This window comes from Meleagris gallopavo, chromosome 6 (assembly GCF_000146605.3).
Source record: "Meleagris gallopavo isolate NT-WF06-2002-E0010 breed Aviagen turkey brand Nicholas breeding stock chromosome 6, Turkey_5.1, whole genome shotgun sequence".
NCBI classification, from domain to species: Eukaryota; Metazoa; Chordata; class Aves; order Galliformes; family Phasianidae; genus Meleagris; species Meleagris gallopavo.
The window spans coordinates 23895505-23919344 of record NC_015016.2 but is presented as its reverse complement, the minus strand read 5'-3'; the positions used below and the strand labels follow the sequence as shown (position 1 = coordinate 23919344).

The following is a 23840-nucleotide window of genomic DNA, read 5'->3' as shown; positions in this document are numbered from 1 at the left end:
TTTTTTTTTAATCTGGTAGTTTGGGGAGGCCACAGAAGATGCTGGATCACTAAGCTTCACTTCCTGAATCGGACAGGATAGAGAACTTTGTCAAAAGGGACAAGCTGCCAGATGTTTCACTATCATCCAAAGGATGCGGAATCAAAGTGAGATTAACTGGTCTCAAAACTGCCAGACCTGCTCAGCCCTGATCTCTGCAGATGTTGCATGAGATGAGCAAAGACAGATGTGCCAATTTGTGTGCAAGATTGTGCAATCTTACAGCTCATGAACTGAGAAACAGTATTTCCAGCCAAAGTTCTTCGTTACTGAACAGACTAACTGTGGGTGACCACTCTGTACTGCTGACCTGCCCCCCAGGAGCCTATCACATCCCCAGCAGTGCCAGCTCCCAGCTTAGCTGAGGCTACAGGGGACTGCTGGGCCTACTCAAGAGTTGTCTGGCACCAAAAGGGCCCTGCTGTGTTTCCCTCCTTTGCTTTGACTCTGAGATTCCCATGGCTCTGTTGGCATGAGCCAGTTGTCTTTGTTGCCAGGTTAGGTTTTGCCAGCTTGAAGTGCCAAAATGGCACAGTGCCAGAGATCACATGGAGGAAGGGATGAAGCGCAAGAAGGGGACTGGGCCGCACAGCCAGCCATCACTGCTTGAGTCGCCATGGAGCTACAGCCCAGATTTTAGCAGCTCAGGTCATGCAAGGTGAATATCCCACCATGCTGCCTTCACAGAGCCTGAAAGCCAAGCAATCTTAAGTGCATTTCACTATGCTGTGTGCATAGTAGCTTTTGATTCCTGGCCACACAGACTCACTGCAAACACCACACAGAACTACATAATGTTCCCCTGAGGGAGACGAAGTAACCAGCTCCTAGCAGCACAGGACCCTAGAGGAAAACGCAACACTACTGATTTAAAGGAGAAAAAGGAATAAAAGCAGACAAGCAGGCTGTAATCTAAGGATGCTGTGAACTAGTCATGTGCAAGGACACTGTCAGCCTCTGCAAAGGTAAAGTGGAAATATTAGCACATTGTCTGTGCTTCTATCTTTAGAAAACTAGTTAATCTCTGTATTCACTCCACAGCGTGTGACAGCACTGGAGGTCCACAAACCTGAGAAATGATTATTCCTCAAATGGAGGAGAGAAGCTGAAAAACCTTTCCTAACCTTTGGTCAAGAGTCCTTAATCAAAACTGCTCTTGGCTCATTCTTGCAAAAATGTCATAAACATTCCCAGCCAGGTACAAACCTTATTTATTCATCATTAACCTGGCACAGATGTAAAATAAATGAGAAATAATTTGTTCAGCTGTCAGAGAAAACCTCTTTTACCGCAGTGCCTGGGATTCAGCAAATCTTCATTAATCTGACTGGACCTTGTCACACAGAGACACTGCTGTTAGCTTGCCTGGCCTGTGCACAAATTAACAAGAAGTAGCCATCAAGCACACAGCAGCAAGGTCTGTAATAAAACCAAGCGCAAGATCTGCACTCCTCTGATGGGAAGTGGATGAGATGAACATCACAGAATAGCTTCATGTCTGGAGCAAGGCCTGAGAAAGCTATATTAAAAACACATTCTGCGCTCCACATAAATCACTGGCAGCTCAGAGAGCATAAAGGAGCACGCCTTCAGGTCACTGGCAAGTTTCAACTTTGTTGAAAGCACGAAAAAGTCAAGGTGTCTGTCCATCTCACAGAACTTTGTCTGCTCTCATTTGTGACCGATCCATTAAATCCAGGGCTATAAATATTGGTCAGGGATCTACTGCAGCTGCCTAATTGCAACCACAACATCCACGTTACTAAACTAAACTAAAGCTCCAGCAGGTGCTTATTACAGCTTGAAAATTACAGCATTTCAGAAAATGGAACTCTTGCCTGGACATAAAGTCTACTCTGATTTACGTGGCAAGAAATATTCTGGAGCACAGAGGACAGCTGTATGGCTGCGTTAGCAAACACTCCTTGTCTCCAAACAGAACAGTAGTTCTGACTCTGAAACTCTTTAATGCTCTACTGCACATGTGGCACTGATATCTCCCTGGGCTGAGCTCAAGAAGATGGAGCCAGCCAGGACAGAAGAAAAAGAAACAGTTTTGGGAAGGAAAGAAAAAAAATCTGTGGAGTCCTCTGAAATAATGATCCATACGCTGTAAAGAACACAACACAACAAGAAGGAGGAATTGCTACATGGCTGAGATCACCCCCATTGCATGACACTAGGCAGGAATAAGACTTTGCTTGAGTACAGGTATTTTGTCTCCTGGATGAAATATGAGGTGGTTCTCAATAGGTTGTTTTTATCATGAAGTATGAGTACACCACTTCTCACAGCTTCGTTACACTCAGGTACAGTCTACATGAGTGATTTATGGCATAAAAGAGCTCTTCTTGCAGTAAATTTGTCTTCTATTTGTAATTGGGGTCTTGCAGCAGGCAATCATCCACCACACTCATAACGTGGATGCAAGGTCTTACAGCAGTAGTTCTGTATGAGTGGCAGATGCCTGTGGCCAGAAACTGGCACAAATTCCACTGCTCGTGAGGACAAAACATGGATGTGTGGTGCTGGAACCAGAACAGTCTCAGTGAATAAAGCCCTTGTGCTTGCCTCTTCCAGCCACCAGCTGGTAAGGCAGCTGTGCCCATCAGCTCAATTAGGACATCCTTGCTTCTCTTAAAAGCCCTACTGATATTCAATCCTATACTTGTGTATCTGTGGTGTCATTCAACATCCCAAAGCACTATCTATTTTTTTACAACCTTGTTTTGCAAAAAAAATGAACTTGGTGCTGATGTATGTAGCTGAGTTTAGGGCCACTCTGGGGTAGGAGTAGTGAGATTCTGATATCATCTTGGAAATGGATCAAAATGCTGAACATGGACCTGCAATGATAAAGACTGATTCAAATATTTCTAGGATTATTTATGTGGTTATAAAACTGTTGCAAGTTAAGCTGTCAAATATTACAGCAATATAGAAATGCTCTTATAAGATATCAGTCTAAAAGTATATTTTATAAGGTTCAATACATTTATAGTAGGTTTTTTGGATGTTTTTTATTTTTGCACAAATAATCCTCAATGAGTGGAATACTGAATGCTCTGTAAACTATCAGTTGATTGGGGATTTAGTGCTACTGCAGTAAGATGAGTTTTAGTAAGGAAAAACCTAATAGTATCTGACTAAAAGGATAGGAAGGACATTCTATCATTGAATTGATCATTCAGTAGACTCAAAAAAAGCCTCTTGCAAGAGAAACTGGTTACTACAATTTTTTTTTCTGCAGTAAAAAAGTATAAGCAGTAATATACTAGCAGCCACAGCTAGAGGAACAAGTGCCTGTAGCTCCCACTAACATTAATGTGAATCTTTATTTCACTTGTGCTTGTTGCAGAATGTTGCTCCGCTGGACCATATGGAAACTTAAAGCGCAAGAACTGCATGGGGTCTTAATTAAGTGACTGTAGTTTTTTCTCACATGCCCCAGTATAGGAGAAGAGTTGGGGTTGGCTCTAAAAGAAACGTTCTTCTAACAATGCTCAATGCAGTTTCTTTATCAGTAGTCACACAGGGAAAGGCGTTATGCTAGATGAAAACAAAACAGAAAAAATGCTAAGGCTGGTATTGATTATTTTTTCTTGTGAATAGACCCTCATGTATGTCAGCACAGATATGGATCTGGGATTGCAGGAATGTGTGCAAAGTCATGCCCTACCAGGACTCCAGGGAATGCAGATGAAACCTAGTTGATTGTCCTCATTTGTAGCTGGACTGGACCTTAGACAAGAATACAAGCAAGAAGAGGGTTTTAAGAATAATTATACAGCTCTGGTTCGTCAAACACTTCTTCACAAAATTAACATAATGCACAGGACTGATCCCATTACATCCACAGCATTACTCACTGGCCACAAAATTAAAGCACGTGAACTACTTGATTATCTCTAACCTGAAGGATTTTTTTTTCATTTGTGCACCCTGGGACAAACTAAGAATGACTTAGCTCTGAATTAATAACTCCACTGTAGCTCTTCTCATCACCTTTCTCATATAGACTAACACCAGTGTTTACAGGACTGAGTTCTTAACTGAAAGCATTCACTACCAACCTGGGCAGCTACCATACAGTGACTATTGCCCGTGTTCCATGATATTGATTAAACCAGAGACCTTACATCAAAATAATTTAATGATACTTTAAGAAAAACATTATGAATGTTATATATTGCCACCATCCTGAGATTGTGCTTTGCTACAATTAAAACCACAGTCAGAATTTTCAGAATTTACACATAAATGTTATTTTATATTAAAAAAATGAATACTTAAGAATTGGAAATGTAGCAATCAATGTGTGAAAAATCCCTTCCTTTTCTCCCCAAATGTCAAATATTTATCTATTGTAATAACGCAGTTTAATGCTCACAAAATCACATCAGATCAAATCCAACATCGAGGTGCTAAGATACACACAAATTGTCTCCTTTGGATCATCACCCTGGAATTAAAACAATAAAACATGTTACTGATATTATTAGTACAGTAGGAAAACCGCCTTTTATCTTCAAACCAGCCAATAGCTTACATGTATTTCACCTTCTGCATGTGCTTTTCAGCTTTATTACAAACTGGAGGTTGCTGACATTTATTACACGGGCTCACAAAAGTCTCATGGCTAAGCTGGGCTGCCAGTGCCCAATCTAGCTCAAGCATCTGCTTTTCCTAAAGGAGGAGTGCTTCCTTTCAGCACCCCACCTGCACCACCCTCTGCAGCCTTCTAAACTGAACAGGGCTGGGCGCAACCACATCCACTCCTCAGCTGAACACGGGTAACTTTTAAATTATATTATCTTAATCATATTTTGAAACAGCTAGAGAATGAATTTATTCTGCTTGTTCAACAGCCTAGTTCTGCTGCTGTAAAACAAAATAAAACCCTCGTAAATCTGTACAGATTTTTTTTCCATTTGATTTAACATCTAATGCAAATTCTAATCTGATTTAATCTATTTTTTTCTTCTAATCTGGTGGGATTTAAATAAACAGAAGCAACTTATCTCCACTTGTTTCCACATTATTCTTAATGCACTTAGCTCAGTGGCTGAACACAGAAATAAAGTGCGTAAAAAAAGCGATGTGGCACAGGTACTAACGCAGAAGACCTTTCTTCTAATGCTGCACAGATCTAATAATTTGATGCTGGATAATATTTAGGGAGGCTGAAATTTAGCTGCCTGGCAGGGGTCTAGATGTGTCTTTATTTTCAAAATGTGATATTTTTCTCATTAAAAGTAAATTGCGATGTAGCTCATGTGTCTCCCACTGCGACACCGCAAGGATGAAAGAATTCCAGTAGAATTTAACCTCATATTGGCATCCTACAGTTATAAATAGGCTATTTATAACAATTATAAATAGATTCTTTATAACAGTATTTATAACTGATTTGGAACTTTTAATATTAAGAAACTACTACATGCTGCAGGGTGGCACAGTTTGATGAGAAGAGGATCATAAGTAAGGAGGCAGGCAGTCACCTGCTTTGCATGATGTTGCCCAGCTAGCTCCACCCCAACTGGAAGTTTGGGTGGCTTCTCTCTCTGTCACAAATAGGTGGCTTTTCTTCATCTGCTTGTAATTAAAAGCCCAGACCCAGTTGTTACTTTCCAGGTAACACACACTCGCACTCACTGAAGGTTCAGCAGCCCTTACTCTCCAGCCACCAGCATTCCCCTGCTCAGCCTCTCCTCCTATAGCACTTTCTGCTCAGACGACTGAGCACTATTCCTTGCCCCGGGCTCGGGGAGTCGCAGTTCCATTCTTATTCACCATGTTTTTTTTCTGCTGAATGACTCCTCTTAGCAGCTGCTTAACGCTGCTGTGCTGTATGTCAAAGCAACACATACTCATCTTCCCCACTGTCTCTTTCCAGCAAGTAGAAAACCCGATGGTTTCTCGGTCAGATATCGTTTGCATTTTAACCAGGCTTCTGAGCCATCAAATTTTTGCCAGTCTGATTAATTTATCGTCTGACATTTTTTCTAATCAGATTTTTCTCTCTATTTTTAAACAGGATTCAGGCCATTTCCCCTCCCTGAGCCCATGTTTACTTGAAGCTAATGACATGCCTTTCAGGCTTATCAGGTTAAAGCAATGAACAAACAAGACTTCTTCCTTCAGCTGCAGGGCCATAACAAAATGATTCTGTAATTTAATACAAAATAACAAAGATCATTATTTTAATTACATTTTGAGATTTTGCTGATGTCCCATTTCCCATCTTACAATCTGCGATAGGTATGCATCTACTTTAGCAAAGACACGCATTTCTGCTGAGTACACAATCTTAACAGTGCAGGAGTGGATATCAAGGTTGATGGAGTTTCCCACATTGCTCCAAACCAGTTCTAAAGGACTCTCACACCTGACAGTCCCTTCTATCCAACAAGCAAAGTATACCTCTGCAATGGCAAGAATGGCAAGCAATACTGCCGAAAATATTCATTAAAATGCAGGTATGTTCTCCCTGTGGTGTTCCAGCATCTGCTACCTGCTTGCAACACAGGTGCTTGCAGCACAGCACTTCTTATTCATTCACTTCTTATTTATAGCAGCAGACTTGTGTTCCAGTAACGTGTGAGGGAAATTCTGCCTGAGACTTTTGTGGATGCCCAGTGATATAAAGAAGCTTCAGCTACCCCACTAACAGGGAAGAGTGGGAACAAGAATAACATTAAAGAGAAACTGAAAAGAGAAATGAGATTGTTCAATTTTTTGAAAAAGTCATCTTCTGCAAAATATACTCATTATAGGATTTCAATTATCTCTTATATTTGATAATAGTAGCAGAATGATAGCTCATACTGAACACATTTAATTTCTTTTTATTAAAGGACTAACTTTTCTCTCTGTAAATAGAAGTGATTAACAGAGTGGAGAAAAATCTTGAGGCAGCACAACTTATCCTTCTGGTTGCTTTTTCCTTTACAGCTCATTTTGTAAATTTGACCACAAAAGTCATTTTCAGTCTGCAAAGCATGAACAGCATTTAATTAACCCATACAGATGCTTAAACATTTTTGTGGCTTCTATCTGCTTCTCTGGATGAAAAATTCATAAGGAGCTGCCTTCCATTTTCCTGTTTAGTGTAGTTACTACAATTAAAATTACATGGAATGTCTCCAGTGATTTATATTGCAGAAAGAATAAATACAATGGAAACTGCAGGATATAAATGGCTTGGCCACTAAGAAAAATACATTATGTATTTCTTAACCTTTCCAACATGTTGCAATCTTTTACAAGCAAAAAAACTTACCTTAGCATACACACACATCTCCTTTTAAATAATCTCCTACCATGGGCTACAGACAAGAACGGATTCACCAGATAGGCTAGAAGGGACTAGAAACTATTTTATTTTATGCTAACAATACATGAAAGCAGTTTATTTTTCTACTTCTTCAAAGAAACTTACACCATAAAAGGTTGTGCCTTTTTGGTATTAGCAATCAGCTAGTTTAAAACTTAGCAATCCCTGACCACAAACCAACTGCGAATGTATCTTTGACAGCGTGTCTTCTAAATAGCATCAAAAGGTACTTTCAAATATATTTCATAACTGAGCCATAAAAAAAAGTCTTTAGCTTTCAACCTTTCTGGCTTGAGCAAGCTGATGTTATTTTAACTTATTTAAATAAAAATACAGTAGTAAGATTACATCAGTCCAATTAAAGTCTACTGCATGTGGTGATTCTACTTTACAGTTCACTTACTATTATATTAACTTGAACCCTCTGGGAAAACAGAGTTGAAAGGCAAATCTGATGACATATTTTGAGCTTAGAAATTAGCTTAGAAAAATGAATTAGCTTAGAAAATGAGGAAAGTATAGGCACAGAAACAAGCTACCCAGGGCAGTGGTCATGGCCCCAGGCCTGCTGGAGTTCAAGAAGCTTTTGGACAATGCTTTAGACATTGGTTTGCATTTTTGGTGGTCCTGTTTGGAACCAGGAATTGGATTCAGTGATCCCTGTGGGTCCCTTCCCTTGAGACATTTTATGGTTTTGTTCTAAGTATCTATACAAATAGGAAAATCAAGATTGAAAACATGCAGACAAGTATTTTTAAAGTCATCTGTAATTTGTATGTGGTAAAATGATTCAAGGTCAGGGGCCAGACTGTTTGCCGCATTTCTTTAAGGCAATGCACAGAAGGCAGAGGACCAAGGGGGATGGAACAGTTTGAAAGAACAGAGAAGGTATGACACTTCATCCTGTATTTGTAACTTCCAGATTCTGGGCTGCCTCAAGGTAAAATGCTCAGCAAGATCTGCTGTAGTGTATGGCAGCTTCTTCATTGCTGTCCACAAGCTGCTCTCCAGCCCAGGGCTGAGACAGCATATTGCTCTAAACATATTTTTCCCTAGTGAGAGGGAATAAGAGCGCATACATGTTAGTCCTACATGGGGCCAACTTAATCCTTTAGCCTCTGTATACACCTGGAAATACTATGTCAGGATTAGCTGTCATCTCTTGTAGATTACAGTGCATGACTGCCTTAAATAAAGTGATTCACAAAGGAGGTTGGTTCAAACCAAACACAGGTTGGTGGAAACCTTTACCTGAGATGAGAAGACACTACTGACTGACTGCAAATTGCAGTGATAATGTGTTATCTTCCCATCTTAAGTTCACACATAGAAAGCATTTCTCAGCTCTGCAGTACTTTGTATATATTATCCAATATTTCTCTTGTTTACGAACACAACATTTATTAATTGCAAGGTAGAAATGTCTCCTTAAAGAAGAGTACAAAACTGAAAACCAGTTTTGCTTTGACACATGACTTAAATAAAGACATTTTAGGAATGTGACCTACCTTTTTAGTCTGATTCACATTTACCAAACTGCAGCTTCAAAATGCCTTTGCCATGAAGCTGAAGGATCTGGTTGTATTCTTTGGGCATTGCATGGAAACCTGGTTTGGGCAGCTGGTTGTCGTAATAGTGGTGGCTGATTGGCATCTTCTCTGTGGATTTTGAGAAAGGCCAGAAGCCATAAAGCTTCACATTCTCACACAGCTCAACAGCAGCACTAGTGATCATAAAACCAGATGACAACCGGTAGGCTTTCACACCCTTAGTTCTCCAGAACTGGGCAAGACTTTTCAGATAAGTGGGGTGAAAAAATATTGCCCTTTGGGTTGCTTTGAACTCTTGCAGAGTATGATAGACTTTAAAAGAAGTAGCTGTGTTGCTTCTGAAGGAAAATGCTGGCAATAAAAGGAAAGCATCTCCATAGACCGCAACATTCTCCACAAATTCTGTCTTCTTCTCATTTAGTTTGTTGTATCTGTCAAGCATAATATTTTAGAAAAAGAGTGAATAGAATACACTATGAAGTAAATATATTACAGACCAAAACTGCATAACTGCACTTGCATATAGGATTCGTAAACCCTTCTGTACCAGTTCAGCCTGTCTACACTGTGAATTTATACTGATCTGTTACATCTTGTCACATGTGCTGTAAGGAAAAATCTGGCTCTTTTGTATAATAAGATCACATTGCATATGATTGATTTGGCAACACAGGAGTTACTGGAGAAGAAAAATTCACAGCTAAGGAGACGAGGACCTGTTTGCAGAAGTGGCTGATTCAAAACATTTTGAAGGAGAATTCAAAAACCAAAAATGATACATCCTCTGCTTAAGAATACTTCCCTAATGGTATGTACTGCATGTATCTGTGAAAAGTATCTCTTCCATCAACATGTAGATAATAAGCCCTCTTCAAACCCTGGGTGTCTGCCTTGTGTGGAAATACTATTATGCACATGAGCAGTCTTGAAGCACTAAAGATGAGTGGGTGCACAAATTTTGCAGGGTTTTAGTTGCTTTTGACATGCTTTTAAAACAGCTGAAATATAGGCATGTCTATTTATCTCCTTTGACAATAAGGGGAACAATGGTGCTCTAATTTCACAGGTGAAGAAGATTTATACTCGGTTTGGTTCCTCAACAGTCAGCAAAGAGACATTTTTCTCATCATCAAATAATGCAGTGCTCCCAAATACTGAACTTTACAGAGTGATAAAAGACACAAGGGTGCCTCTCAATTAATTTACTTTATAGATCTTAGTTGTCTGAATCATCTGAACATATGGCACTTCCAATTCCTTTGGGTTTCAAAACACTGAGTCCTCTTTTTTTGGCAGCTACCCATGTGAGCAGTGCACTTTAACCTTTTATTGGCTACCAGAGACCACTGTTCACAAATAGCTCTATTTCCAGAAAATGGAAAAAGTATTTTCATTTCTCTTTGCAACTTGAGCACGTTCAAACTCTTTTCTCATGCAGAACAACACAGAGGACAGCAGCTACTGCTATTTCCAATCAAAACTCTCACTGTAGTTAACAACTGCCTCTTGCACAACTGAACTCATGGAAAGAGAGAGACAACCAGTCTCAGTCTGCAGGGATTTAAACTTACAGTTTCTGCTTTTCAGAAAAATCCCATTACCAGCAGACTCTGAAACACGATGAATGAGACTCTCAGCCTTTCCTGCTCAACCTAGTCCCCTATGCATCCAAGAGCCATGTAGTAAAAGCAAGCAAGAGTCCCAAGCTTATTGCTAAGGGTGAACTTCTGGTCTCTCCTCCCAGAATTATCTTTGTTTTTACTCAGTGTAATATGTATAAAAAGCCTTCAGGTCAGAATTCAGATGTCTGTAGTTCCTTCTTAGCTTGAAGCTGGAACTTTCTTTCCCTTCAAGCTATAAGGTGTAGTGTAGCCCAGCTTAATTAGGACACACAATAACTGTGCTTGTTTCCTGCAAGATAGTCTGTTAACTTTTTGGCTTGCCTGGGCCACATTGAGTGAAGAGGAATTGTCTTGGGCTGATGTTTTGGTTGTTTCTGAGTGAGTAGTGTGCATTCAAGGCCAGGCCTGGTTGCCCTGCATGAAAGAGATGACATGCCATGCCATGATGGCACAGCAGGGCATGGGGTGGGCCACAGGACAGGCTGGGCTGGACTGCATGCAGTCCAGGGGCCAAAGGTTGGACATGCCTGGAGTTCAAGAGGTAACATCAAACTAACTCAGTACTGAGACACAGAAATCAAAGTGAATGAAGTAAAAACAGGACTTCTAGATGAGAAAAAAAAAGATAGCTCTGCTCTGTGTTGCTTCCTTGTCCTTTCCTCTTTCTAAAGCTTTAAAAGTTTCTCTGAAAATTTAAATAATGAGTTTTTTTTCAAATCCTAAAGGATTTGTTAACTTCAAGGTTGCTTAATTTGGACTAAAAAAAAAAAATGAGTGTACCTGTGGCAGGGGGCTATGATCAAGGTCAAAGAAATATTATAAAATCATAGAATCACAAGGTTGGAAAGGACATACAAGATCATCATGCACTAGGTCAGCAGTCACCAGTGAAGTGGAGTCACTGAACCAACTTTTACTTCTCAGACTTTAGTGCACCTCCACTAACATCAGTGAGCTAAATCTATTTTGGGGCAAGCTACAATTCATCTTCATTTAAGTTAAAAGGGCTGGGTAGCCATCAAAGCAGTTAAGACTTATTGCAAAAATTCAGTTTATATCCTGAAACAATGGCAAATGCCTATTAGTCATTTCTATGCTTACTGTACCTTTCCTTCTGTCTTCTAACAAAGGAAAAAAAAGTCAAAACAAGCTTTGCCTGATGTCCATTTGACAAATACTGATATAACAGACAGTGAGACACAGTAAGATCAGTAAGCAGCAAATAAAATGCCACGGCAGTCCTTTTCATAGATAAGCTGCAGCTCCAGACTGCTGAAGATGTCTGAAGATGTTGGATTAGTCAGGCTGGCCTTATTAGATTTTCTTTTCATCAAGGAAGTAGAAGAAACTACTGAGAAAAGAAGAGTGACCAGTGTGGAATGAAAAAACAGATTGCAGAAGTTGGGCGTCCATTTAGAAAACATCCTGCATCAGAAAAGCTCTTTAGCATATTAACTAGGAACATGTGTTTACAGTCCTGCTGATAGAGCTGGACACGCATTTCCAAGCTTTCCCAATTTATTATTGTAATTCCTTTCTTACATTATGTGGTCATAAAGGTCATGGAAGGAAAGGAAGCAGCTTGGGCTTGCAATCATCAGTTTTACTTGGTTATAAAGTTTAAACTGGTACCAACCAAGTAACTTGCTAATCTGGGTACTGCTGACTCCTTTCTGCTAAAAAAAGACCAAGCATAATAGACTTCCATTTAGAATAGTACATATTTTACATGGGAACTAAAGCTCATTAATGAAGTAATCAGTATGCACTGCTCTCTATGTTGTTATCTCAATGGATTTTTAACAAAGTCTAAATCACGTCAAGCAATTATATAATATTGCACAGAAACGGAATTTCAGTATTACTTACTTCTGAGCTATGATACTTGGATTAACCGTCACAAGATTTGTTTTATTGCCAACATCTTTGCTAATGCTTCCCATTGTCGGAGGGAGGTTACACCTGAAATTGAGAAACATTTATTTAAGCAGATGCCTCACAGTATTTATTTGCAAATTCTTCTGTCGAGCAATGACACTTTCACGCAGCTCCCAGGAACCCCTAAGTACTTTACAAATATTAAATAAGGCTTACAGCACTAGCACTTTTAGTAAAAATAATAATTATTATAATAATCTACTGTACAGATGGTTAAAATAGGGCATACAGAGCTCATTTTCATAAACCATCTCACAAATCAGAGGCACAGTTAAAATCCTGTAAGGAGACAGTCTATGAATGCCCTACGTTACTGCCTGAAAATACTGCACCTCTAGCCTAAACCATGCATTTAATCTGCATAGTTTTCTATCATTTCCCATCTAAAAAGACTGATTGATACCAATCCCTCAGTTGGCACAGCAACGCTGATGGCTGTTTCATGAGATAATAGCAGAACTTGCTCAACTGCAGAAAGAATGGTTTTGTTATAAGGTAAAGGAGGTATTCTTTTGAAGTCACACCTTTAGGTTTAGCATGTTAGTATACAGAATTCTCGCGTATTAAAATCAGTTATCTAATTGGAAAGATATATTACTCAAAGTCAGGAAAGGAAACAGTCAACGAGACCACGTGATTGGTCATCGTTGAGAGAAGTATTTTGGTTAGTGTTTCCTTGCAGAAACGACAATCTCTCACTTGCACTGAAAGAGTGGGCCAAATTTTGCTCCGAATTTGCCTTTTTTTTCCACATTCTACAGAGGGAGCTGAAGAAACAGGTTGAGGCTCAGAACAACTCGATCTAACCATAGATGTCATAGGAAGGCTTAGGTTGGAAGGGACTGAAAATGTCATCCAGTTCCAACCCTCTGCTGTAGACAGGATCATCATCCACCAGATGAGGCTGTCCAGGGTCCCATCCAGGCTGGCCTTGATTGCTTCTAGGGATGGGGCATCCGCAACTCAAGGCAGCCGTGCCACTGCCTCAGCAGCCTCCAAGTAAAAAATTTCCACAAAATATCTAACCTAAATCTCTCCTGTTTTAGTTTAAAGTCATTTCCCCTTGTCCTCTCACTATCAGACCATGTAAAAAGGAGGTCTCTCTCCTACTTTTAAGCTCCCCTCAATTTCTCGAAGACCACAATGAGGTCCCCCCAGAGCCCTCCCCAAGTTAAACAAGCCCAGTTCCCTCAACCTTTCTTCATAGGAGACGTGCTTCAGCTCTCTAATCATCTTCATAGACTCCTCTGGATCCACTGCAACAGCTCCACTCCCTTCTTGTGTTAGGGACTCCAGGCCTGGAGGCAGTACTCCAGATGGGGCCCCACAAGGGGCAGAGTAAAAGAGGACAATCCTCTCCATCTCCTTGCTAGCCACCCCTCTTATATGCAGTCCAGGATACAGTTGGCCTTCTGGGCTGCCAGCACACACTGCTGGCTCACATCAAGCTTTTCATCCACCAGAACCCCCAAGTCTTTCTCCACAAGGCTGCTCTCAATGAGTTCTCCCATTCTGCACATCTGGGATTCCCTTGGCCCAAGTGCAACACCCTGCACTTGGCCTTGTTGAACTTCACTAGGTTCCCACTGTGGGCCCACTTTGCAAGCCTTTCCAGGTTCCTCTGGATGGCATTCCTTCCTTCTGTTCTGTCAACTGCAGCTTGGTGCCATCAGCAAACTTACTGAGAGCGTTTGATCCCACTGCATGTTGATCATATCTGTTCATTGCAGAGCAGTTGGACTAGATGATGTTTAAAGGTCACAGATCCCTTCCAACTCAAATGATGCTATAATTCCATGAAAAATTATTTAAATCTATGCTCACAGATGGTAAGACAAATACTGGGACAGTTAAATAACTGCATTAGTGACCCAACTCGTGACTAGATAAACCCATTGGCAAAAGTAAACATGGTATTTAACAACAGACTTGTTTTAATTTCAGAGACTTTTTTTTACTATCTTCTCCTGATTTAAAAAAAAAAAATTTTTTTCTTTCCTTAAGGGTGCTGATTGAAAAGAAATATCACTTTCTCAGATAATCAAGTTTTACACTACTGGCAAGGTATCCTTGTAATTTTGGATTATATATCTATCCCTAAAATCCCTTTTTTACTAAGGAAACAGAGTCCTTAAATCTATAAAGCTGGAGGAGTACTCTTCACGAGATAGATCTCTCATTGCTACAAACTGGCATTGGCAAGCTTGCTAAGCTTGTAGAAATGTCCAACAGCTTTCAGAGAGATGAAGCAGCTCTTACCTAAACACAAAATCAGAACGATCGATTTCAGCTCCACAGCTGGAATTTTTCAGAATGCCTCCATTTCCAACCACAGCACAGTTCTTGAAGGGATAAACTGAAAGAGGAGAGGACTGCAAACAAATAAAAAGAGACAGTGCATGCTTAATAAATTTTTTGACTGTTTCTTTGTGCCTTCAGTCACTTGTCCTTGCAGCTCTAATCTCGTAAATCCCAGTGAAAGCATTCACCATTTAGCAGACTGCATTGCCAGGCACAGACGGCCAGAAGCCAAAAACAGTTACCAACAGACTGAAAACCGCTACTTCTGTCTTGGGAATTTTGATGGTATAGTGTCAGACGGTTAAAACGGGATGAATATAATTTACATTTGTGTAATGAAAAAAACCTAGTACTGGATTGAATCTGTGAAAAGCTAAGGAACTAGCTCCTACTGAAGATAGCTTCAATTCTCCCATTTTCCTTTACACTTAAACACACTGGGAATTGTCACATTGTCATCGTCTATGTCAGCTAATAGAAGGTAACTCTGCAAATGCGTATTATTTTGTAATAAGTTGTTTTTTTGTTTTGTTTTTGTTTTTTGTTTTTTGTTTTGTAATACTAGGTTGCTGTCTTGCCCTGGGGAACCTGAAAGAGACCTTAGTGCATCCACTTGTGAATGAGCACAGATCACAACTTAGCAAATTAATGTAAATTGTTGATTATTTCAGTTGATATTAATTTAGTTGGTTATTATCCCACAGTCTCAGAAACTTCTCATACATCTCATTCACTCCCTCCGCTATGGGAGCCATTCAACAGAGAAGGCCAGCAACAAATCTACTTCAACTGCAGAAACTGAATCTACATGTAGAAGTGAGTCAAAACTTACTTACACGAAGCATTATCCCTCCTCATATTCTCATCAATTTGCTCAAAAAAAAAAAAAGCATAAGGGGGAACTGTTATCAACAAGGTAAAAAGAGCAGAGAAAATGGCAGATGTCATGTTGCCTGGCAACGTATCATTAACCATGTTCAAGTATCCTGTTTAATTCTGAAGACAGTAGAAAAACACAGAGGACAGAGAATTGTGGCTAGCCTAGCAAGCGTACATTAAGAAATACTACACTTTTTCTTTCATTTGGAACCACTGTCACCTCCTCCATTTCTTTAGTGATTCACAGCAGCATAAGAAAGCACTAGACTCATCACACACATCAGAATTAGATAGGACATTCTGTCTTTGAATTCCTACAACAGTTACTCTGTGCTGAGACACAGGTCCATGGGGAGGAAGAGAGATTTTCTCCATATTGTTTAAGTAGATTTGCAACTTCCTCCATTGTTTCTTTCATTATCATTCCAGAACATTGCTGTAAGTCTGCTGGCATATGATGACGGTGTGCTCCATTCAAATTTCTGTCACAGATCGCCAGCACCTGACATCATTTGATCTTGAGATAACTGGTCATTGTCTAGGTCAATATTATATATCATCTCCAGCACAGCTAATTCCCTCAGGTACTAGATATGTTTCTCCACAGTGGTTCCATTTGCCTGGGAAATGTACCATGTCTTCCTTAGGGTGAAGGTTTGAGTCCCTTATCCAATTGTTTTGTTAATGATTCCTTCCCTAGAAAAGGATCCCAGTTGCCTGGCATTTATGCCCACTAAGACCAGGCAACTGGCCCCATTATTCCACACTGGAGCAGGCAGCTGACAATATGATCTCCTGGATGATGGCTGAGGTCTTTTTGCACATCTTGCAGTTCACCCACAATTAGGGGTCAGACTGTTTTTGTCCCCTTTATGAATGCTGATTCTTTCTCCTCCTGTCCTTATGATAGCTCTGCTTCATTTTCTTCCATCCTTGTTTAAGTTTTTTTCCCTACTAAATGAGTTGGCTTTTGTAGCCATTTATTTGCCTTTTATATAGAGGCAACTAATAGTGGCACAGGTTGGCTCTCTAGTTGAACTACAAGGCCTGTTAGAGGAGATGGAGCAATAGCTGGGCCTGTTCAAATCCAGGTATCTCTTTCCCTTTAGGGTGCTGTAAAGCGTTGAACAGGTCTCAGTAAAAATGGACCAGGTCCCAGCACACTGCAGTGATTTTTGTCTCTCCAGGATTGCCAAGGCAACAGCATACGTCTTCCAAATTCATCAGGATTCTGCAGTTGTTCAGGGGTGAAATTCCAAAACACTGTGGGTGCCCACTGCTTTAGGTACCCACCCCTTTAGGTATCAACCTCCACTCTCTGCCACTATTAACTATCCAGCTTTGGGGCAGACCTTTGGAGGATTTTCAGAAACAGTTGTTTAACCTTAAACAAAACCTGAAGTACGTTAAGTAGGCATAGCATTAGATGCATACTGATTTGAACATTACCACTTGTTTCCACCATAGCCTGGCTCCCTGAGGAGACCAAGTAAGGAGTGAAATTATTAATAGTTTCCAAGATACGGTTTCCAAAGTATGAAGACTACTGAAATATCAAATACAAATATCAGATTAGTTTCACAACCAGTGTTACAGAAAAATGATAACCTTAGTCTAGCCCCCAGAGATGGCAAACAGTGCAACAGGGATCGTATATAGCAAGTAATATGGTTCCATGAAAAAACTCTGACAGTTCTCCAAAAATAATAAAAAAAATAAAATTGTGACCAGCAACTATTAAGTTACTGTCATGCTTGTTACAGTTTTGTTTTAACAAGCTCTCATCAGACCTGTTGTCATCTCAACCCTTCAAGCTTCACATTGGTTTCCAAAAAGACTGTTGAAATTTAATCCAACAAGTAGCTCAACACCACATAGTCATTTTTTCACTCCTCCCCAGGTAGAATAAGGAGAGGACTAGAAACAGCTAGGGGGTTGAGATAAAAAATTATACAGAAAAAGAAAACAAAAATACAAGAATAACTAAATATACATATATACAATTACCCACCAAACAATGCTCCACTACCAACATTTGCCAACCAACACACAGCCAATCCGCAAGCAGCAACCACCCCCAAAGCCAGCTCTGCACCCATGCTATGGAATAACCCCAGACCTAATTCTGGCCACCTCTTCTTGCTCTGTCCCACCTCTCTGCTGCATCATAAAGGCAGTGGCTCTTCCTCACTGAGTGGCCCGGCTCAGCCCTCTTAGCACTCAGAAACAACCAAAGCAGCAGTGCAATATTAACAGTGTCAGCTGAAACCAGGACACCTTTGTCTGGTTTCTAGATCTTCTATCTCTGCTAAAATACCCTAGCTACAAAATCTAATTCCTTCGCTCAGTCTATGTTTCTGGCTGCAAAGACTTCATCTCACCATCAGATCCCCAAAACACCCTCCACAAGTGACAAGCCTTAGCCTTCAGGAGAAATAGCATGGGAATACCAGGAATATGAAATATAGCTCAAAACTGAAATGTATTTAAAAAATGAGAATGAAAAAAAAAGCAACCTTCCTCAATTCTTCAGCCCTGAATTCAGCTGACTGCCATGACAGGCAGCAGCTTGGGTTCTGTAGTAACTCTACCCACAACCAGATCTATGATGTGCTGTTCATGCCTATACCACTGGCAAAGGAAGGCTAAAAAGAAAGTCACACAAAGTGAAAGAGGAAAAGCATACAGGGCGAAGGGGCTCTTCCAGAGAAATAAAAGAAAGCAGTTCTATAACTATTTCAAAGTATACATAATACTGTAATTATAATAACAGGGAAGGATACAGTTCTTACCACAGGCAGCATTCTAAAAATGTCTTCTGTAATGAGGATGGTCTTTTTACTGTCCACTTCATAACTCATGTTACTTCCCAGTGGGGTGTTGTTTTGAGAAGCAATAAAATTGTGAACTGCATTACAGCAGGAAGCTAACTCTGACCTGAAAAAAAAACAACCAAACCTGCTCAAAGACAGGCAAATAAATAGAAATGAGGTGGTAGAGAACTAGATGAATGAAAACCATTTCTATCTAACTAAGCACCAGAAGTCTGTATGAGCCCTCTATAGGAATGTCATTTCCCTTCACTTGCAAGCCCAATTTCACAGCAAATATTCAGAAACTAATCAGTTCAAGAGAACCTTCTCTTGAATGGCAATTATTTAAAGCTGTAATTCCTATAAGCTAAGTGTATTTCACAACATGGTTTCTGACATAATTTGAAGAAAGGACAAAGTATTTCAAGCAACAAATGTTTCTGTAGATTACTAACAACTAGAGAAAATCTTTATTTTCCCAACAGTTGTTCAGGTGTTGTCTGCCTTGGGTATCTGCAGTCATCAGTTCATACAAGCTGTTGTACTGACAAAAAAAGATTGTTGTAAAGACAAAAAAAGATTGTGAAATTTCATTATGAGGAGATTTTCAGAAAAAAAAAAGAACCTACAAAATACCTGCAATATTCCAGAAAAATTTAAAGGATTCAGTCACAAACAGTGAGGGGATATTTTATCTATGCTTAGTTATGCAATCCTTTATAATGGGCAAGAAATTACCTTACAGTACTGCACTGGGGGCTCTAGAACAGTGGGTTTCTCCAAGTTGCTGACAATCTGAGTCAATAGCACCAAAGTGCAACGAGGCATATTAAGAATTACTGCAATCTTTTAGAAAAGAGTGATTAAATATATCCGAAACAGAATGTGGTGAAGGGATATGCCACACTGACGAGCCCTTGAACTCTTCATAAATGCAGTATGTCATGTATGTCTAAGACAATGAAATGCAAGGTTGAACCTGAAACCAGGGCTGAATATGCAAAAAGCATAATAGATTTTTCAAACAAAACATTTGGAAAAGGTCAACCATAAAAACATAACAAAATCTAATCCAAAATTAGTTTCCTCTTACAGGAATTCTTCAATCTTTAGGAAAGTATGACATCTGCAAAGCACTTAACAGATTCATCCATTTCTCCACAGCGTCACCTATTCCTATCTCTTGTCCAAGCCTTTTCTTTTTTGAAATGGAAATAAGTCTCTGATTTTACCTATGGTCTATTAAACATGAAGCAAATGTATTCTTAAATCACACAATGATCTCGGAGTTCTATGTTTTTTCATATATACTGGAATAGAAGATTTCAAAGAGTACAGTGGAGTTATTGATCTGTTTAGTGTTAGGAAAGCTATTGATTATGTTGTGGTGTGAGCTTATGTAAGCATAAATTGACCTTGCAGGGTATTACCTTTGTGTTTGGACTATGTTTTGTTGCAGTACACAGATGTGTTAAGCAATACTGTTAAAATTTGTGTAACATACTAAAAAATGTTCCTTTCAGGTAACAGTGGGATCTCATCACCTTCAAGAATGTTTCACACCCTTTTCTGAAGAGATAATAAAGCGGGAAAATGTTAAGAGATTTTGAGTGAAATAAAAAGCAGGAGTGTAAATTACAGGACTAGGAAAATGGGTTGAATTCAACTATTTCTGTCAAGATCTAGGGTTCTTTTGGCTTTTTTTTTTTAATAAAAACTTACAAATATATTGGTAGGACTGAAATATCATGCTGGCTAAATTGTGATGTAACATCTGGATTTTTAAAACCCATTTTATATCCAGGAGTTTCCCTTTCTCTTCATTTTCAGTAACGAGGGAGGGCAGAGCCTACAGCTCTCACAGTACAAGACTGCTTGTGAAGAACTGTTTTATTACTCTGCCAGGCTTCAAGCTATGCAAGATAGCCCAGAAACACAATGCCCAGAGGCTCTTTGAAACACAGCATCTGCTCAGCCCTTCTCCATACCGACCCTCCCTTCCTCGCTACCCATTTTGAGGGCTTTTTAAGCTATTTGCTAGCTTCCAGCAAAAACACGAGTTGCAACTATTTGGAAGAACTGCAGATTATTTCCCACCTTAGGAGTACAGCCCAAATTAGAATACATCAAGCTTAGAAGTCTGTAAAGCAAAGGGATGTGGAAGTATAAAAAACAATTACAGCTTACACCCAATTGGGCTCTGTAATTTGTTGCACTAATGAAGCAATTCTTTTAAGTGGAAAACCTTTGAAGAATACTAATATAATAATTAATATTCAAGTTACCTGGGGAACCTGAGACTCTACTGACTGCAGTTAGGAGAGCCTTTGCAGAGGAAGCCACCTAACACAAATTTTGTCTGGAGCTTTAAGAACAGTGCTTCCAGGCAGCTGTGAGAATTTCTCTATTAGCCTCCCTTTTTCATGCTAAGTCATTATCAGCCTTTTCCTTATTATTAATTGTTATGATTATTACAGAAACACTGAGAGTCTTCAGCCCCCAAAGAATTAGCAAAGATTTCAATCGACATAGAACAAGTGATTGTAAGAAAGAAAGAGCTGAGGAGATGAAAGGAATCACAATGAGAAGTACTGGATATAGTACTTAGTGAACAAATGGGTGGTTGTAAGTCCATTAAGCAATAATTCATTTCTACAACTACACATTTCTACAACGGCACAGTTTTCTTGCGCACAATATCAGAAGTGTTAAATCAATCATATCGCAACTTCCAAATAAGAGGACTGTTATCTTCTCTGAGGTACAGACAGCCCAGCTGTGCTCCAGAATACTTTTAGAAGTCCTTAAACATTTTTGTTAGAGTCTCTGTTACTCACCTTACAAGTCCTGTTGCCTTCAAGTCTATAAAAATATATATGCATGTTAACAGGATAGGATTTTTACTGAAAAGCAATGGTTAGCCCCATCAGAACTCTGAAATAATACACAAAACCCTATAATGCATTCAGTTTAGAGAACAATGATCTCTCTGCTGTTACTGAACCAAATTTTCAGATTGTAAAGCTGAAATATTCATGACCAGGCATTATGCATCAATTGATAGGATATACCTATCTAATCAGGTGTGACACAAAGAGAACTATTAATCATTTAGAGAAGAAAATTCATTGACAATGGAATTGTTTGGAGCTTTGAAAAAGATAACATGGTAGGGAAAAAATGAAGAGGGACACTGTATTAAAAAGTTTAAAAAATTATTAAAAAATGCAAAACATTGTTCTAAGTCAGGCATGTCCAACCCTTGGGCCTTGGGCTGCATGCGGCCCCATCACTCAGCAGTGACCACACATTGGTGTGTGATTGCACTGGCCTGAAAGCAGGACAAGGGGAGGGCACAGCACAGTGCTAACTCAAGTTATGGCAAATCACTGTATGCATATTGATAGATCAGCTAAACATTCCTGTGATAGTGAAAAATATGCAGCCATGCTTTCTGTTTTGATAAAAGAATTTGAGATTAGGTTTCAAGATTGACAAAAAAAATCATAAATTACATGCGACTTTTCAAATTGAATGTATAGAATTGGAGTCAGATATTCAACTCAAACTTTTGATCACATCCCTTTACTAGAATTTTATAAGCCCTCTCTTAACAGAGAAAGATATCCTTCATGTCACAGTCACACCTTATTTATGTCATTGCTTTCTGGAAGTATTTGCAAACAACTATTTTCAAGGGTGAAGCACAAGAAGAGTAAAATTTTATCAAAAGTCACTGACAAACACCTTGAGAACTCACTAGGAATGGCAATCCCTGTCATAAAAACAGCCTGATGCATCAGTTTCACAAAAACAAGGTCAAATATCCCACTAGTTTTATGTTTCTGTTGCTCTCTTTTTTATGTTTTAATTAAAAAAAAAAATAATAATTTTTGCTACTTACATACATTAACTATATTTTATATTTTGTATGCAGCCCAAGCCAATTTCTCTTCACTCTAAGTGGCCCAAGCAAGCCAAAAGGTTAACCACCCATGTTCTAAGTAGTAGGTGTTCAACAAACACCTGCACAAATGAATGCTTGTCTGCAAAATGAATATCATGTCACTCCTGCTATACAGCATTTGCTCATTATCCAAGCCAGCAATGCTTACACAGTCATATCTATTTGTGGATCTTCAGTTGTACTCAGTCAGGAATTGAAAGACCACATAGAATAGATAACCAAACACAAAGTAAGAATGGCAATTATTTAAAGCCTGATGCTAAGGGTATTTCACACCATGGTTTTAACATCACTTGAATAAAGGACAAAGTGTTTCAAGCAACAAATATCAGTAGATTACTAATAATGGAAGAATTTTTTTTTCCCCAATACCTTGTTTTAGTTGTCACCACACTTGGGTATCTGTAATTAGGCAATTTAAATATTTTCTCTGTGTGTCAGTAGCATGTATACAAATGCTGAAGAATTTCCCTAAATCACTTAGTAGGATGCCATTTATACCAGTAAACTAACAGCACTGCTAGGTATATATAAATACACCACCTTTTCTAGCATCTACTGTTACGTTAGATAGGAGCTCCTTAACAGCAGGTGACAATTTTATGGGGCACTCTGAATCTTAACTGGATTTTGGGAACAATAAACCATGTGTTCCCTTGGGCTTCTCTGAGGGCAACCCAAATCCAGCAGTACTGATAACAGCATTACAGATACTGAATTAACTGTAGGTCTGAGAGCCAACAGAGGCTGGACAAAATCCACCACAGAAGAGAGGTATTAAAGGTATTAAAGAGGAAATCATGGTTTGTAATTGCCTTATGACTCTTTTTGACTTTGAGAAATGCATGGGTAAACAGCACACAGTTGCCAAGAACCACTGAGCACTGCCAGATAGCAATGCAGTCCAGTTCATATGAGCACATATGCTGGAGCAGCTTATTAGACAACATATGGAAAGAGAGAAAGACAGCTCTCTGACAACGAAAGGAAAGAGTTTGCACAGCTGCATGGCAGAGCTGAGCTAGGCAGGGAAGGGTCAACCTAGAATTCTGCACTGTGCTTTTTGTAGAACGCCACAGCACAAACAGTGGGTTGTGCAAAATAGGGCTCTCAGATACATCCTTTCTGCCAATACATAAAGGCAAGTATTTCCTTCCTGAATTGCACTTCTAGTTCATATTTTGTGTTTTTTTTGTGTTTTTTTTGTTATTGTTGTTGCTGCTTTGTTTTGTTTTTTGGCTTAGATCTGCTGGGAGTTCTGTTTACAAGGAGAAATGATGTGTACTCGTTGGCAAACAACGCTGTCTTCTAGGAACACAAGAGTTTCTGCATTGGATCACATATTCATTCATCCCACTACTACTGTGATAGTAGCCAACAGCAAAAGCTGCAAAG

At 39.4% G+C, this 23840-nt stretch overlaps 1 protein-coding gene across 3 annotated transcripts in view; it reads right to left on the bottom strand.

The window, feature by feature from the left end:
- The window catches only part of ST8SIA6 (ST8 alpha-N-acetyl-neuraminide alpha-2,8-sialyltransferase 6), a 41657-nt gene continuing 17817 nt past the window's right edge, over positions 1–23840 (bottom strand). Inside the window, exons 4-9 of one of the 3 annotated variants that reach the window (XR_002115985.1) lie at positions 18458–18602; positions 14745–14857; positions 12417–12509; positions 8884–9356; positions 4430–4501; positions 1–3780 (exon numbers count right to left, since the gene is read on the bottom strand). Coding sequence is in view for 2 of the 3 variants with exons in the window: in XM_019616405.1 (XP_019471950.1) it covers positions 8888–9356; positions 12417–12509; positions 14745–14857; positions 18458–18602 (820 nt within the window). In the remaining variant the exon portion in view is untranslated. The other 2 variants (XM_019616405.1, XM_019616406.1) reach the window with 2 other exon arrangements.